The sequence below is a fragment of the Heterodontus francisci genome, chromosome 32 (assembly GCF_036365525.1).
Source record: "Heterodontus francisci isolate sHetFra1 chromosome 32, sHetFra1.hap1, whole genome shotgun sequence".
Lineage (NCBI taxonomy): Eukaryota > Metazoa > Chordata > Chondrichthyes > Heterodontiformes > Heterodontidae > Heterodontus > Heterodontus francisci.
Window position 1 is genome coordinate 29,498,047 of NC_090402.1, and position 17,668 is coordinate 29,515,714.

Here is a 17,668-nt window from a genome sequence, read left to right on the forward strand (position 1 = left end):
CAGGACGTGCGCCCTGTGTGTGCGCGCCGCCGTTTTTTTCCGCCAGCTGCCTACTTCAGTGGACCTATAGAATCCAGGCCTATGTTTTAGTTGTCATTCAAGTGGAAGTTTATTATTTCTGAATATTTTCTATGACCTTATAAGACTGTAAGAAGTGAAATGACAATTCTGACATTTTTGTTGAAACATAAATTTTGTTAAAAATTCATTAAAAAAAAAAGTTTAAAATAAAAATCAAATTTTCTGGCAAATCTATCTTCAGGATGAAAAAATACAATTTGCCAAACTTTGCAAGACAAGACTAAGCTTAGGGCATTTCTACTTGAGGTTTCAAATAGAATAAATTGAGATTAAGTTTAAATTATTTCTCAGATTAAAGCAAAACTTGTGCACCTCTTCCATAAGAAGCATTTTGCCATTTTTTTCCTTTTTTTTCCCCCCTCTTGAAGTGCCACTTGTTGCTAGGGTATAGATCCTCAAGCATACCAGCTACTCTCTGCTATTTAGAATAACAGCTATGGTTGATGTCTGAACCCAGGCAGTGAAAGTTGTCAAGCTGTAAAAGGCATAGAATCATCGAATAATACAGCACAAAAGATGGCCATTTGGCCCAATAAGACTGTGCTGGCTCTTTCAAAGAACAATCCACTTAGTCCCAGACACCCGCTCTTTCCCAATATCCCTGCAATTTGTTCTCCTTCAAGTATTTATGCAATTCCTTTTTGTAGGCTACTGTTGAATCCATATGCACCACTATTATCATCAGTGCATTCCTAATCTTAACCATTTGTTGCATAATAAAAATAAAATCCTCATGTCACCTCCTGGTTCTTTTGCCAAGCACCTTAATTCTGTACCCTCTGGTTATTGACTCTTCAGTTGTTGGAAATTGTTTCTTTTTACTTGCTCTACCTAAACCCTTAATGATTTTAAACACCTCTCTCAAATCTCCTCTTAGGCTTTGCTCTAAGGAGAACAACCCAAGCTTCTGCAGTCTCTCCAGGTAACAGTAATTTCTCATCCTTAGAACCATTCTAGTAAATCTCTTTTGTACACTTTTCAAACCCTTCTTGTCCTTAAAGTATGGTGCCCAGAATGGACACAATACCCCAGTTGGAGCTGAACTAGTGTTTTATATAGATTTTAGCATAACTCCTTGGCATTTGTACTCTATACCTCTATGCCAGGATCCTATATGCTTGATTAACTGCTTTGTTAACCTGTCCTGACACCTTCAGACATTTGTGCACAAACACCCCCCACCCCAGGTGTCTCTCTTTTTGTATCCCCTTTAAAATTGTACCCATTAGCATGTGTTTTCTCTCCTTATTCTTCCCACCAAAATGTATCAGCACTCACTTTTCTGCATTGAATTTCATCTGCCATGTGTCCACCCATTCCACAAACTTCTCTATGTCGTCTTGAAATCACAGCTGGGCTAACCTGGTCCTCATCCGATTCGTTAATGGAGTTACTCCCTGCCATTTATTGTTGCCTCTCCATGTGGTACCATTGTTCTTTTAAAGGAAGCAAGCAACACATATCAAATACATTTCTAATGGGAATTGATTTTGTGTAAATTTGTTGCTAGTTAAAAATTTTATTTCTGTTACGCTTTCCTGTAATCTATTAGGAAGAAAAATGCGCATTCCAGAAATATCTGAGTTGCTGGAACTTGGAAATGGAAAATGCTGCAAACATACTACACGTGGAATGATGTAAACACAAGGTTTTTTTGGGAACAGGAAGTGGCCATTATGCCTAGCAAACCTATCCCATCTTGATGAAAAGATTAGCACATTAGTATATCCATCTTTTTTCAGATGATCAACAGTCCTGCAGTAGAATGATAGAAACATAGAATGGTTACAGCAGAGAAGGCGGACATTCGGCCCTTCGTGTCCATACTGGCTCTCTGCAAGAGCAACTCACCTAGTCCCACTCTCCCACCTTTTACTCGTCACCCTGTAATTTTTTCTCAAGATAATTATCCAATTCTCTTTTGAATGCCTCAATTGAATCTGCCTCCTTCACAATCTCAGGCAGTGCATTCCAGATCCTAACCACTCACTGCATAAAAATGTTTTTCCTCATGTCGCCATTGCTTCTTTTGCCATTCACCTTAAATCGGTAACCTCTAGTTCTCAACCCTTCCTCCAATGGGAACAGTTTCTCCCTATATACTCTGTCCAGACCCCTCATGATTTTGAATACCTCTTAATCTCTTCTCTAAGGAGAACAGCCGCAGCTTTTCCAATCTAATCACTGAAGTTCCCCATCCCTGGAACCATTTTCATAAATCTTTTCTGCAACCCCTCTAATGCCTTCACATCCTTCCTAAAGTGTGGTGTCCAGAATACTCCAATTGAGGTCGAACCGGTGTTTTATATAGGTTCATCATAACTTCCTTGCCTTTGTACTCTATGCCCCTATTTATAAAGCCCAGGATCCTGTATGCCTTGTTAATCACTTTCTCAACTTGCCCTGCAACCTTCAATGATTTGTGCACATCTACTCCTGCACTCCCTTTAGAATTGTATTCTTTAGTTTATATTGCCTCTCCTTATTCATCCTACCAAAATGAATCACTTCACATTTCTCTGCATTAAATGTCATCTGCCACCTGTCCACCCATTCCACCAGCCTGTATATGTCCTCTTCAAGTCTATCACTATCCTCCTCACAGTTCACAATACTTCCAAGTTTTGTGTCTTCTCCAAATTATGAAAAGGTCATTAATATAGATCATGAAAGGCAGTGGTCCTGACACCGACCACTGGAGAACCCCATTTTATACCTTCCACCAGTCCGATAAACAACCATTCACCACTGCTCTGTTTCCTATCACTCACCTAACTCTGTAACCATGCTGCCACTGTCCCTTTTATTCCATGGCCTTTATCTTTGCTGACAAGCCTGTTTTGTGAAACTTTATCAAGTGCCTTTTGGAAGTCCATGTACATCATATTAACCACATTACCCTCATAAACCCTCTCTGCTACCTCATCAAAAAACCTCCAGCAAGTTAGTTAAACACGATTTGCCCTTAACAAATCCGTGCTGGCTGTCCTTAATTAATCCATATTTGTCCAAGTGACTGTTAATTTTGTTCTAAATTATTGTTCTAAAAACTTTCCTACCACCAAGATTAAACTGACTGGCCTATAGTTGCTGGGATTATCCTTACATCCTTTTTGAACAAGGGCATAACATTTACAGTTCTCCAGTCCTCTGCACCATCCCTGTATCTAAAGAGGATTGGAAGATTACGTTGAGTGCCTTTGCAATTTCCACCCTTACTTCCCTCAGTATCCTCAGATGCATCTGATCCAGTCCTGTTGACTTATCAACTTTACCTCCTTTTTTATCAATTTTTATCTTCCTCAGTACTCCACTAGAGTGTCAGCCTCAACCTTTGTACTCAAGTCCTGCAGTGGAATTTGAACCCACAATCTTCTGACTTGGGCAAGAGTGCTACCAACTGAGCCATGGCTGACACACACTGTGTAATTTCTGTTTCTACTTCCCATGCTATTAGATTGTTTGAACTGTGTACCAGAATGCATTTCATATTCAGAGTCTGTTGCACTTATTATTTTCTTTGCTTACAGGGCAGTTAAGTAATACCTGCCAGTTGTGTGGAGCCAACTTTTCACGAAAGAGTGGCTTGGTGGACCACATTCAGTTTGTGCATCAGAGATATAGGCCCCATGTATGCACACTATGTGATCAGAAGTTTCGTCGACCATCAGAACTCAAAAGACATGTTCAGCGGCGTCATGACAGTGAGTCTCATCTACAACGCAGGAATCCATCTGGAATCTTTTCTTTCCAATAATTTTTGCCAGATCGAAATCCAGTGTGAATGCTGGAAATCTGCTGTATATTCCAGCAATTCCTCTTCCTTTCTTTCTCAAGTTTATGCAAAACATCCAGAGATATTGTTGTTTCCAATTTGATTACCTTTTGAACCAGTAATTTGAATGACATCCCTGTGATAAAATAATCATGATTCACCTTTCAAGTCTGAATAGCAAAATAATTTAATTAACATTTAATAGTTTGGAAATTCATTTGTTAAACTAAGCTGAAAAGCCCTTGCTGATCATATCTACTTGTCATTTTATTGAGTGTCTCAGATCATCACCTTTTAGATTAAAAAAACACCGTTATCAAAATGCCATCAAGAAATTTTAGTTAAATTTTAGTTATTAGATACTTATAAAATTACATTCTGTTTTATATGAATTTGAAATTCAGTTCGGGCATCATCTTGAAACGTTATTTTAAAGTATTTGGTTTACATCTTTAGTGTGGCCCATTGTTCCACCTCGGAGCATAATTGTGCGTCATTTCTGGTTTACAGATTGCTTATCTAACATCCAGGTTAGCAATGTTACATCTCTAGAAAGAGCCTGCACTGTTGAAAATGGGCAGTTAAGATTACCAGGTATGTTACTAACCTGCTTTGTTTTAAGGTACAAGCTATGCAAAATATCTTGATGTAATATTTTCTTCAGCATCATTCCAAATTTTAATTTTTCCTTTCATTTGTTTTGCTGTCCCACAGCAGCATCTCACAAAAGAGCAACCCATGTGAATGAGACAGCTGGAGACACGCTTGCGAAAGTCTTGTCTCACGGTAAGTTTATTTTTGTTTTCTATCTTTAAACAATAATGTTAGCCATTAGGTGTCAGTCTTGGCTCACTGGGAGCACTTGTCTGAGTCCGATGGTCGTGCATTCATGTCTCAGTTCAGAGAATTCACATAATCTACATGAAGTACAATGCAGCAATGAAGAGGTGTTGCGTTATCAGAAGTGCAGTTTTTTGGATGAGACATTAAACTGAGACCCCATCTGCCCTGTCAGGTGGATGTAAAAGATCTCATGGAAGTTTTTTTGTATTCTTTCATGGGATGTGAGCATTGCCAGCATTTGTTGCCCGTCCCTAATTGCCCTTCAGAAGGTGGTGGTGAGCCACTGTCTTGAACCGCTGCAGTCTGGTGTAGGTACACCCACAGTGCTGTTAGAATCATAGAAGGTTTACGGCACAAAAAGAGGGTACTTGGCCCACCATGTCCGAGTTGGCCTAAAAACGAGCCACCTAGCCTAATCCCACCTACCAGCATTTGGTCCGTAGCCCTGCAGGCTACAGCACTTGAGGTGCATATCCAGATACCTTTTAAATGAATTGAGCGTTTCTGCCTCCACTACCCTTTCAGGCAGTCAGTTCCAGACTCCCGTCACCCTCTGGGTGAAAAATATTTTCCTCATCTCCCCTCTAATCTATGCCCCCTAGTCACTGACCTCTCTGCTAAGGTAAATAGGCTCTTCACATCCACTCTATCCAGTCCCCTCACAATTTTGTACATTCCAATCAAATCTCCCCTCAGCCTTCTCTGTTCCAAGGAGAACAACCCCAGCCTATCCAATCTTTCTTCAAAGCTGCATTTTTCTAGTCACAGCAACATCCTCATTAATCTCCTCTGTACTCTCTCTAGTGCAATTACATCCTTTCTGTAATGAGGTGACCAGAACTGCACAGTACTCAAGTTGTGGCCGAACCAACGATTTATACAGTTCCAGCATAACCTCCCTGCTCTTATATTCTGTACCTTGGCTAATAAAGGAAAGGATTCCATATGCCGCCTTAACCACTTTATTGACCTGTCCTGCTACCTTCAGGGATCTGTGGGCATTCACTCCAAGGTCTCTCACTGCCTCTACACCTCTCAGTATTCTCCCATTAATTGTGTATTCCTTTGTCTTGCATGATCTCACACTTTTCCGAGTTGAATTCTATTTGCCACTTTTTTTCCCACCTGACCGGTCCATCAATATCTCCCTGCAGCCTACAGCTATCCTCGTTGCTATCAACCACAGAGCCAATTTTTGAGTCGTCTGCAAACGTCTTCATCATGCCCCCTACATTTTACATCCAAATCGTTAAAATATACCACTGAGCCCTGCGGATTGCCACTGGAAACAGCCTTCCAGTCACAAGAACACCTGTCAATTACCCTTTGGTTCCTACCACTGAGCCAATTTTATATCCACTTTGCTACATTTCCCTGGATCCCATGGGGCTTTTTTTTGAACCAGTCTGCCATGTGGGAACTTGTTAAAAGTGTTAGGGAGTGAGTTCTAGGTTTTTGACCCAGCGACAGTGAAGGAATGGCAATATAGTTCCAAGTCAGGATGGTGCGTGGCCTGGAGGGGAACTTAGTTCCCATGCGTCTGCTGCCCTTGTCCTTTTAGGTGGTAGAAGTCACATGTTTGGAAGGTGCTGTCAAGGAGCCTTGGGGAATTGTTGCAGTGTATCTTGTAGATGGTACACACTGCTGCTACTGTGTGCCAGTTGTGGAGGGAGTGAATATTTAAGGTGGTGGATGGGGTGCCAATCAAGGGGGCTGCTTTGTCCTGAATGATGTCGAGCTTCTTGCATGTTGTTGGAGCTGCAGCCATCCAGGCAAGTGGAGAGTATTCCATCACATTCCTGATTTGTGCCTTGTAGATGGTGGATAGACTTTGGGGAGTCAGGAAGTGAGTTACTTGCTAGCCTCTGACCTGCTCTTGTAGCCACAATATTTATATGGCTGGTCCAGTTCAGTTTCTGGTCAATGGTAATTCCCAGGAAGTAGAGAAGGGTAGTTTTCACAGTATCCTGGCCAGTATTTATCCCTCAGTCAACACAACACATCATACAGGGCTACGGGCCTAGTGCTGGAAAATGGCATTCGAATAGTTAGGTGCTTGATGGCCGGCACGGACATTTATTTATTTTATTTTTATTTAGAGATACAGCACTGAAACAGGCCCTTCGGCCCACCGAGTCTGTGTCGACCATCAACCACCCATTTATACTAATCCTACACTAATCCCATATTCCTACCACATCCCCACCTTCCCTATATTCCCCTACCACCTACCTATAGTAGGGGCAATTTACAATGGCCAATTTACCTATCAACCTGCAAGTCTTTGGCTGTGGGAGGAAACTGGAGCACCCGGCGAAAACCCACGTGGTCACAGGGAGAACTTGCAAACTCCGCACAGGCAGTACCCAGAACTGAACCTGGGTCCCTGGAGCTGTGAGGCTGCGGTGCTAACCACTGCGCCACATGATGGGCCGAAGGGCCTGTTTCTGTGCTGTATAACTCTATGACTCTATAACATAAACAGACTATTTCATCAGTTATCTCATTGCTTTTTGGGACCTTACTATGCCCAAAATGGCTGCTACACTTTCCAATATTACAACAATGACTACACTTCAAAAGTAACTCATTAACTGTGAAGTGCATAGGGTTGTCCTGAAGCTATCATGTTGTCAGGCATCTTGCCACTTTGTCATATACCACTAGTCCCTCATTCCACAGTCACGTGGAGATGTGATTATTCTCAGTGCTTATCTCCAACAAATAAGTTAACAATGCTTTTGCCATGCAACATGCCAGCACCAATAAATTGAGAATTTGGAATTCACCATAACCATAAGTATGCATTTGGATCAAAAGAATGTAGAAATGAAGGAGCTTTTTTCCACTACAAGACAGTTGCTGGTGAGATTTGTTCTGAGACGCTATTAATGCTTTCATGTAGACCTGTAACAAGATAACCTGTTTACAGTAGTGGTAAATACCGACATGAAACACACAAAGCTATCTAAATGTTAGATGAAAGGTGTCTTGAAAATTGAACCGCAACTAAGTAGAATTAGTTTTCTGTTAGATAATGCTGCACTTATTTAAAAACAAATTCATACTTGGAAATACTTCAGCTCCGTTTTACTTCAGACTTAAGTTTTAAAATGTAAATTACTTACCTGTAGTGTTTGCCCTTTTGGGGAAAAAAAAGTTTAACCATCTAGTAGTAGATTTTATTGTCTGCCAATATCAGTCAAAGTTCCTCGGGCCTTCACAGATCGAACTTTTAATTTTATCCACTAAACTTGATCAGAAACATTTGTCAACCTGCACCCAGCATTTCAGCTTTGTTTTGTACGACTTCATTTAAAAAAAAACTCTCCATTTCTTTGAGCCAGGCCATTTGTGCATTTCCGCCTCCCTTTGCCCCACAATTGACAACCAGGCCTGAATTCTAGAATTTTGTCCATAAAGCCTTCTGCCTTTTCAATGCCCCCTCCTCCTTTAAGACCTTCATTAAAAATCCACCACTTTGACCAAGCCGCTCTAATATCTCCTTTTTTTGTCTTGGTGTCTATTTTAGTCTTTTAATGATTCAGTGAAGCAGCTTGCAACGTTCTTCTAGGTTAAAGGCATTTTATAAATGCAAGTTATTGTTGTATTCTTAAATTACTCCGTATGTGTATAATATTTTATATTTATAAGAAAATACTCTATATTTGTTCATCTTACCGCATTCAAATATTGTTGGCATTTTAATGTGTTCATAATACAGTATGGCTTTCTGTCTTACAGATTACTTACCTAAGATTCAGATAAGTAATGTTACATCTTTAGTCAAATCCTACATTGATGAAAATGATGAACAGAAATTGTTAGGTAGGTTTTCAGTCTGCTTTGATTAAATATTCAGGGTATTTTGCAAGAAGGAGGGAAACAGTGAAAAACATTTTCTTTTGCTTTTTACAGGATTTTATTTTTACTTTGTATATTTTCCTGTCCTGCAGATGAAGTGAAACCTGTCCAAGGTGCTGCCAACCAGGCTAAAACTGGCAGAATAATGCCTGCAAAAAACAAAAAGGCACTCAAAAGGCCCAGGAGTAAGTTAATTTTTCCCAACTGTTTTACTCTCTTGAAAGTTTTGGCTCATGCCCAGGCAAAATTTGAAAAGCTCTGGCAGTCATCCTATACTTAACTTAAATAGCAATTCTTCATGCAAGAAGCCAATGAGTGGCAATAGACTATTCAGTTATTGAGAGAATCAAAGAAGGGCTAGATCATGGCCTTATCAATATCCACAGTGGCACACTTCCCAGCAAGAGCCACAGGATTGTGAGGAGGAGCAGGGACGATAATTCATTTTTCTTTCCCCTTTATTTAGGGACCCAGAGGCCATTGGTAATTATCCCACTGCTGCTCTACTGATTTTTAATGTTAACAACTTTCCACAGAGCTGGATTTTCATTGGCCCGAGGAGGTGGGAAAGGCTGCCAATTCCCACTATTCGCTGGCGTGTCAGTCTGCCGCCATGGTCATGCCTCTGGGATATTTTGAGGGAGGATGCATGAGTGGTTGGGGGTGGGGGTGAGTGATCCAATTGGGCCAATTAAATTGCACTAATCAGAAACTGTCTGGAATTTTCTAGACTGCGTGAGGGGCCCCTGCTGAGGCTGAAGCCCGGCTGATGAATGGAGACTTACTCCTGGCGGCAGACGGTGGGGAGGGGGTGCATCGATGCCTCATTCAGTTTAACTCCCTGCACCCTGCCTGCAGCTACGTTTGCTACAGGGCCATAGCTATGGCCACAGTTGTCCTGTGGAGGGGATCCCCCTCCATGGAACCCCTCCACAATGATGGTCTGGCAGCTGTAGCCACTTTTTATTTTTAAACTTTGAAAATTCTTTTGAGGCGCCCTCTCTTTCTCCAACTCTGACGGCGAGGCTGCTGCATTTCCAGTGTTGGACGGCCTCCAATTGGCCCTCCAGCTTCGAGAGTCCGCCCTCCATCCTTAATTTGACAGGTCTCCTGGAGATGGCCAGCTCATCGGCTGCCTTCCCCAAAACCTCCTTCTGGGTCTCACCAATGGCATTTTTGGGTCCTGACCTGCATTTCATCCCAACGATGTGATCGGGACCTGGGAATGAAAATCCTGCCCATTGATGTCTGTATTTGATGCTATCCCACAGTGCCGTTTCATCCAATAAGCTTTATATGGGTAGTGATTTTATGGGGGCTGGCAATAATGTATTGAACAGGTGAGAAATTCTTAAACCTGCAGAATTTTGTAATTAGAATTCTAGTTCAATTTGCCTAGAATTTGAGTATCTATGGTATGTAGGGGTAAATGTTATGATTTAGTTACCCCCAGCACAGAGCTTCTCCAAACGAGAGCGTGCTTCGGTAATTTGGATATCGAGATCAGAGTCCCTGACTTCTGGCCTGTACCATCTTCAACCCATTAAAATTGGCTCTGTAACAGGGACACAAACGCAAACTATATCCCTTAATGTTCTTGTCATGAAAGCCACAAGTTTTCATAGAAACAGTTGATGTAGGTTGGATATTGCTGGGAACATCTGAGGGCAGAGGTTCGGAGGTTCTGCTCTGGGCAGGAAACCTCACTGAGCAGGAAATGCTGCTTGATGGAAGCAAAATGTGCAGAATCAGGGCTACAATGTTTTAAAGCCTATTTCTGAACCACATACATGTCTCACAAGGCTCCATTTTACAATGGAGAAATTTTACTATTTTTGTCTTCAGATGCATGTTCAGTTATGTAGGTTGTAAAGAACATGGATTTGTACTTCTGTTAAAACTAGGTTTTTAGTTTTTTTAATATTACATGCACTTGTGTTTACAAGAAATATTTGAATCAGTGCTCATTATTTTATTTATTTTATTTTTTTATTTAGAGATACAGCACAAGCTTGTTCTGTTAATCAATGATTTAAGTCCTTTTTCCCTTAAAAGTGACGCTGTGAAAACAATAGCATTCCCAATTTGCAAGTTTAATCTGTGGAGTAAAAGCTTATTTAAATTGTACTGTTTCTCTTTACTTTTGAAGATAACCTTTAAGCCCATTACCCTGCTACAGTCGATTACTGATAACTACATTGAAATTGGTCATAGAGAGGGTTGAACTTACTACAGATGTGTGTTTCCGGCCAGTGGGGTAAACCCCTGTCTAGCTGACCTAATTTGGGCTTTAGTTTTTCCAGAGAAGATTAGCATTTTTTTCCTGCCCGTGAAACATTTTCGAACAGGTATTTTTTTTGCTGCCTACAAGAACAAATTTTTTCTGATTCTTGGCTCGATAGCTGCTCCCATTCCTCCCCAATTCCACATTTGTTGATCAGCAACATCTCTTCTGATGCAACAGACATGTGTTTATAACAGTTTGCACTCTATTGCTGAGACACAGTGTTAGTATCAAGTATTTTAAGGTCAGCTATAACAGTTAGATGCAGGTTAAAGCCCTCCTCCACTTGGTGCCCAGTCCCAATGCACCAGTGACATTTTTCCATTTCCCATATTAGTTATCCAATGGCCTGTAATGACTAGACCAAGATGATCCAAACCCATCTCATGCAGGTCATTTGCAGATAGAGGGCATCCCGTTGCATCACCCATTCAATCTTTGTACATTTTACAAAATGTACAGTGCTTACATTATTTATATAGTGCCTTTAATGTAGAAAAACATTCCAAAGTGCTTCACAGAAGTATAAGAAGGTAAAATGGACACAGGCCCATACCATTCTTCAGCCAGAAATACGGAGTGGATGTTCCAGCTTGGTCTCCTCCTGAGGGTCCCAGCATCACAGATGCCAGTCTTCAGCCAATTTGATTCACTCCATGGGATATCAAGAAACAGTTGAATGCACTGGATACAGTAAAGGCTATGGGTCCTGACACCATCCCAGTATTGAAAATTTGTGCTCTAGAACTAGCTGGGCATCTAGCCAAGCTCTTCCAGTACAGCTACAACACTGGAATCTACTGGACAATGTGGAAAATTGCCCAGTTATGTCCAGTCGACAAAAAGCAGGACAAGTCCAATCCGGCCTATTACCACTCCATCATAGAATCATAGTTATACAGCACAGAAACAGGCCCTTCGGCCCATCGTGTCTGTGCTGGCCATCAAGCACCGAACTATTCTAATTCCATTTTCCAGCACTTGGCCCGTAGCCTTGTATGCTATGGCGTTTCAAGTGCTCATCTAAATACTACTTGGATGTTGTGAGGGTTCCTGCCTCTACCAGCTCTTCAGGCAGTGTGTTCCAGATTCTAACCACCTTTGGTGAAATTTTTTTTCTTCAAATCCCCTCTAAACCTCCTGCACCTTACCTTAAATCTATGGCCCCTGGTTATTGACCCCTCTGCTAAGGGAAAAAGTTTCTTCCTATCTAACCTATCAATGCCCCTGAATCATATCTCCCCTCAGCCTTCTCTGTTCTAAGGAAAACAACCCCAGCCTTTTCAGTGTCTCTGCATAGCTGAAATGCTCCAGCCCAGGCAACATCCTGGTGAATCTCCTCTGCACCCTCTCCAGTGCAATCACATCCTTCCTACAGTGTGGTGCCCAGAACTGTACACAGTACTTCAGCTGTGGCCTAACTAGCATTTTATACAGCTCTATCATAACCTTCCTGCTCTTATATTCTATGCTTTCCTTACCACCTTATCTACCTGTGCTGCTGCCTTCAGTGATCTATGGACAAGTACACCAAGGTCCCTCTGTATTTCCTAGGGTCCTACCATCCATTATATATTCCCTTGCTAGTCCTCCCAAAATGCATCACCTCACACTTCTCAGGATTAAATTCCATTTGCTACAGCTCCACCCACCTATATTGTCCTCACTATTTACGACACCACCAATTTTCGTGTCATCTGCAAACTTACTGATCATACCTCCTATATTCACATCTAAATCATTAATGTACACTAGTCTACTCTCAATTATCAGCTAAGTAACGGAACATGTTGTTGACAGTGCTATCAAGTGGCACTTACTCGGTAACAATGTGCTGACCAGGGCTCAGTTTGGGTTCCTCCAGGGCCACTCAGCTCCAGACCTCGTTACAGCCTCGGCTCAAATCTGGACAAAAGAGCTGAATTCCAGCAATGAGGTGAGAATGACTGCCCTTGACATCAAGGCAGCATTTGACCGATTGGCACATCAGAGGAGCCCTAGCAAAACTGGAATCGGGGAAATTCTCCACTGGTTGCAGTCATACCTAGCTCAAAGGAAGGTCATTGTGGTTGTTGGATGCCAATCAGCCCTAGGACATCGCTGTAGAAATTCCTCCAAGCATCCTAGGCCCAACCATCTTTAGTTGCTTCATCAATGACCTTCCCTCCATCATAAGGTCAGATGTGGGGATGTTCACTTATGATTGCACAATGTTCTGTACCATTCTCAACTCCTCAGATACTGAAGCGGTTTGTGCCTGCATGCAGCATGAGCTGAACAATTTCAGGCTTGGCTGATAAGTGGCAAATAACATTTGTATCACACAAGTGATGGGCAATGACCATTTCCAAAAAGAGATAATCTAACCATCTCCCCTTGATGTTTAATTGCCCCCCCCACCCCATCCATATCCTGGTGGTTACTGTTGACCAGCCATATAAAATGGACAGTAGCAACATGGATACGGAATTGGCTGAGTGATAGGAAACGGATTGGTAGTTAATGGATGTTTTTCGGACTGCAAGAAGGTTTGTAGTGGAGTGCCCAGGTGTCAGTGTTGGGACCCTTGCTCTTCCTGATATATATTAATGACCCAGACCTTAGTGTACAGGGCACAATTTCAAAATTTGTGGATGATACGGAACTTGGAAGCATTGTGAATATTGTGAGGAAGATGGCGTGGAACTTCAAAGGGCGTAGACAAATTGATGGAATGGGCAGACAAGTGGCAGATGAAGTTCATTGCGAAGTGGTGTGAAGTGCTTGATTTTGATAGGAAGAACATGGAGACAGTATAAAATAAAGGGTACAATTCTAAAGGGGGTGCAGGAGCAGAGGGCCCTGAGTGTATATGTGCATAAGTCATGGAAGGTGGCAGGACAGATTGTGAGAGGCAGTTAATAAAGCACACAGTATCCTGAGCTTTATCAATAGGGGCATAGACTAAAAGAGTAAAGAGGTTCTGTTAAACTTGTATAAAACAGTGGTTCGGCCTCAGTTGGAGTATTGCGTCAAGTTCTGGGAGCCGCACTTTAGGAAAGATGTGGAGACATTGGAGAGAGTGCAGAAAAGATTCAAGAGAATGGTTCCAGGGATGAGGAACTTCATTAATAAAGATAGATTGGAGAAGTTGGGATAAAAACAAAGTGCTGGAAAAACTCTGCAGGTCTGGCATGATGAAAGGTCACTGACCTGAAACGTTAACTCTGCTTCTCTCTCCACAGATACTGACAGACCTCCTAAGTTTTTCTGGCACTTCCTGATTTTATTTCAGATTTCCAGCTCCGCAGTATTTTGCTTTTATATTATTAGAGAAGTTGGGACTGTTTTCCTTGGAGAAGAGAAGGCGGAGACGAGATTTGATAGAGGTATTCAAAATCATGAGGGATCTGGACAGAGTAGATAGAAAAAACTGTTCCTACTCGTGAAAGAATCAACAAGAGGGCACAGATTTAAGGTAACTGGCAAAAGAAGCAATGGCGACATGAAAAACTTTTTCACACAGTGAGTGATTAGGTTCTGGAATGCACTGCCAGCATGTCTGGTGGAGGCAGATTCAATCAAGGCATTCAAACGGGAATTAGATAGCTGAAAAGGAGAGAATATGCAGGGTTATAGGAGAAGGCACTAAGTGAATTGCTCACGTGGAGAGCCAATGCAGACACGATGGGCCGAATGGCCGCCTTCTGTGCTGTAACTCAATTCTGTAATATAAATATTGTGGCTACAAGAGCAGGGCAGAGGCTGGGAATTCTGCAGCAAGTAACTCACCTCCTGTCTTCCCAAAGCCTATCCACCATCTACAAGGCACAAGTCAGGAGTGTGATGGAATACTCTCCACTTGCCTGGATGGGTGCAGCTCCAACAACACTCAAGAAGCTCGACACCATCCGGGACAAAGCAGCCTGCTTGATTGGCACCCTGTTCACCACTTTAAATATTCATTCCCCCCTCCACCTACACAAAATGGCAGCAGTGCATACCATGTACAAGATGCAGAGCAGTAATTTGCCAAGGCTCCTTCGACAGCACCTTCCAAACCTGTGACCTTTACCACCTAGGAGGAAAGGGGTAGCAAGGATATGGTAACAACAACTCCTGCTGGTTCCCCTTCAAGCCACACACTACCCTGACTTGGGACTATATCACCATTCCTTTACTGTGGCTGGGTCAAAATCCTGGAACTCCCTCCCTAGCAGCACTGTGCGCGCACCGGTTCAATAAGGCGGTTCCCCACCACCTTCTCAAGGGCATTTAGGGATGGGCAATAAATGCTGGCCTAGCCAGTGATGCTTATATCTCACGAATGAATACAAAAAAGTTTCTGCTCAAAATATAATTTCCTAATTAAAAGAAATTTCAAACCGATAACAGTTCTTCCCCTCTATTGAGGTGATAAAGTGACAGTACTAACCTCACGCAATTCTTTTTCTTGTCTGTCTTTTCACCATAGTAGATAAAAAATCAGACTCCTAAATGCCTGGAGTCATATTTGCACGACTGGGATCTGCCTTTAGCTTGTTAGCTGACTGAGAAAAGTGTTGCAATTAGCTCAAACAAATATGCAAAGAAAAAGTTCTGACTTTGGTAACTAACTGTTTTTTGACAAGCTGGTGATATTTCAACCCAATGCTAAACCATTTTCTGACACTGTTGAATTTTACTGTTTTGGAAACTGCTTATTTGCTATTCCCCTGATAACATTAAAACATTTTGGGATGAATTTTATTAGCGCGCCGCACATCGTGGTGGCCTTCTGACACGGAAGTGTCACCACTGAGCCCCCGCGATATTTTGCACGGGGGCTGATTTAAATGAAGGGCGGAACGGCCCCTCCCCCCCCCACCCGATGATGTAGAGGGGACAGCTGCTGTGTTCCCGGCAACGTCGTCTGGGGGTGACTGCGCAGACATCATTTTTAAAGGGCTTTGAGCCCTTAGATGAAATTTTAGTATTTAAAGGGGAATTTGTTTATTTTAAAATTTTATTTAAATCTGGAGGCCCTTTCAACAGCCCCCCCACCACCCCCCTGTTTTAGGGCCACCGACCCTGACTAAACTTTATTGACATCATGAACTTTTGCCCCCAAACTCGTAACATTTGCCCTTCAACCCCTTCCCACTGCCAATCAGGTGTTCCCTGCTTCACCACCTTGCCCTGAAATTTTCAGTTCTTCCCCTTCCCCACTAGCGTCTTGCCTCGACGGCGCACGAGACAGCAGCTGTGACCAGGTCAGTTAATCTGCACGAATTTTAATATTTAAATAAAGGCCCCACTGCAAAGGGGTGGTGCGGGGCTACACCGCCTTGTCGCCGCCGGTAATATGCAGCAGGGCCTTCTTGGCGTCGTGGGTCATGGCGGAAATCGCCCCCCCCCCCCCCCACCGATGTTGAGGAGCTGGTAAAATTCAGTCCTTTGTTTCTTTTGTCTCAAACAAATTTTATTTCTTAAAAAAAAAGCCACTTTGTGCTTAAAGTTCAGCAATACAGCTTTCTCCTCTGCTGTGTGACATAACTGCATTAATTCAGAGAAACAGAATGCTGTGAATGTTACCAGTCATTGCAAAATGCTGGAAAATATTTGTTCCATATTTTTGTAGTTTTTTTATGGTGATATTAGGTAGCAGTCAGATCAGATGGTCCACTAGCACCCTCGCCACGATTTTCTGTTCTACAACTAGCACAACAGGGGCAGTGCTTTGTATACTGCTCAGTCTTCTTCCTATTTTAGGATTAATATCAATATTATAAATGAGTGTGGAGAAAGTGACCTAGTTAAAGGAAAAATATTCTTTGAAAAACCAATGAGCAATTTTTCAATTTTTGGATTTTCCTTTGGGTTATTTTCTGTCCTCCGTTAGACCCACTGTGCAATGGACCATTTCTCAACACAGTATGCAGATGGCTACCTTGTCCCAGGCTTCTGTCAGTACTGTTCCTGGAGGTGCAAAAGAATAGTTCAGCACATGATCACTGACCTGTTTCTCTTCCTCTGTGCAAGTGCTTTACCTCATCTAATTTTAATGCTGTGGCCTCAGTTGAGGTTGGAAACTAAATATGACAAAGAACCTATGTCCTGCTAGTATCAGCTGTGGCTCAGTTGGTAGCTCTCTTATCTGAGTTACAAGATTCTGGATTCAAATCCCCCTCTAGGGCTTGAGCACAAAAATTAAAGCTGACATTCCAGCTCAGTACTGAGGGAGCACTGCTCCATCAGAGGTGCCGTCTCTCAGATGAGACATAAAAGATCCCATAGCACTATTTTGAAGGAGGGCAGGGGAGTTATCCCTGGCCAATATTTATCCTTCAATCAACATCACAAAAACAGAGTATCTGGTAATTATCACATTACTGTTTGTGCTGTGCTCATACTGGCTGCCATGTTTCCTGCATTTCAACAGTGACTACATTTTTAAAAAGTACTTCATTATGTGAAGCATGTTGAGACATCTGGTGGTCATGAAAGTCGCTATATAAATGCAACTTTTTTTTGCTATCAATTTACCAGTGGGATAAATGAATATCTCTTTGCACTATAAATGCTCCATCCCCTGGCAAAGGAATAGCTGACATTCTATATTGATTCCAATACAGTATTACACCTATGTGCTCTTAGAGGTATGCAACAGTGAAATTCCATCCAACTTGGCATTTTTCTTCCTTCATGGCATGCTACCTGACCTCTACCTGCCATACTTCTGCACAGCGTGGCTGATATTGGGAACTCTTTGTTCCATCCACTGCTTGTTCTAGTGCCAAGCCTTCAAGCACTTTTTCTCATCTCAATACAGGATCCAGCGCCTCATTTACAAGGATTCTAGT

At 42.2% G+C, this 17,668-nt stretch overlaps 1 protein-coding gene across 4 annotated transcripts in view; it reads left to right on the forward strand.

Moving 5' to 3' along the window:
• LOC137347729 (zinc finger protein 672-like) overlaps nt 1–17,668 on the forward strand; it is a 132,039-nt gene that overhangs the window by 104,213 nt on the left and 10,158 nt on the right. For 2 of the 4 annotated variants that reach the window (XM_068012598.1, XM_068012600.1), the window contains 6 exons: nt 959–1,003; nt 3,612–3,785; nt 4,367–4,450; nt 4,571–4,642; nt 8,444–8,527; nt 8,656–8,748. In XM_068012598.1, coding sequence (XP_067868699.1) covers nt 959–1,003; nt 3,612–3,785; nt 4,367–4,450; nt 4,571–4,642; nt 8,444–8,527; nt 8,656–8,748 — 552 coding nt within the window. The remainder of the gene's footprint in view (nt 1–958; nt 1,004–3,611; nt 3,786–4,366; nt 4,451–4,570; nt 4,643–8,443; nt 8,528–8,655; nt 8,749–17,668) is intronic. The other 2 variants (XM_068012599.1, XM_068012601.1) reach the window with 1 other exon arrangement.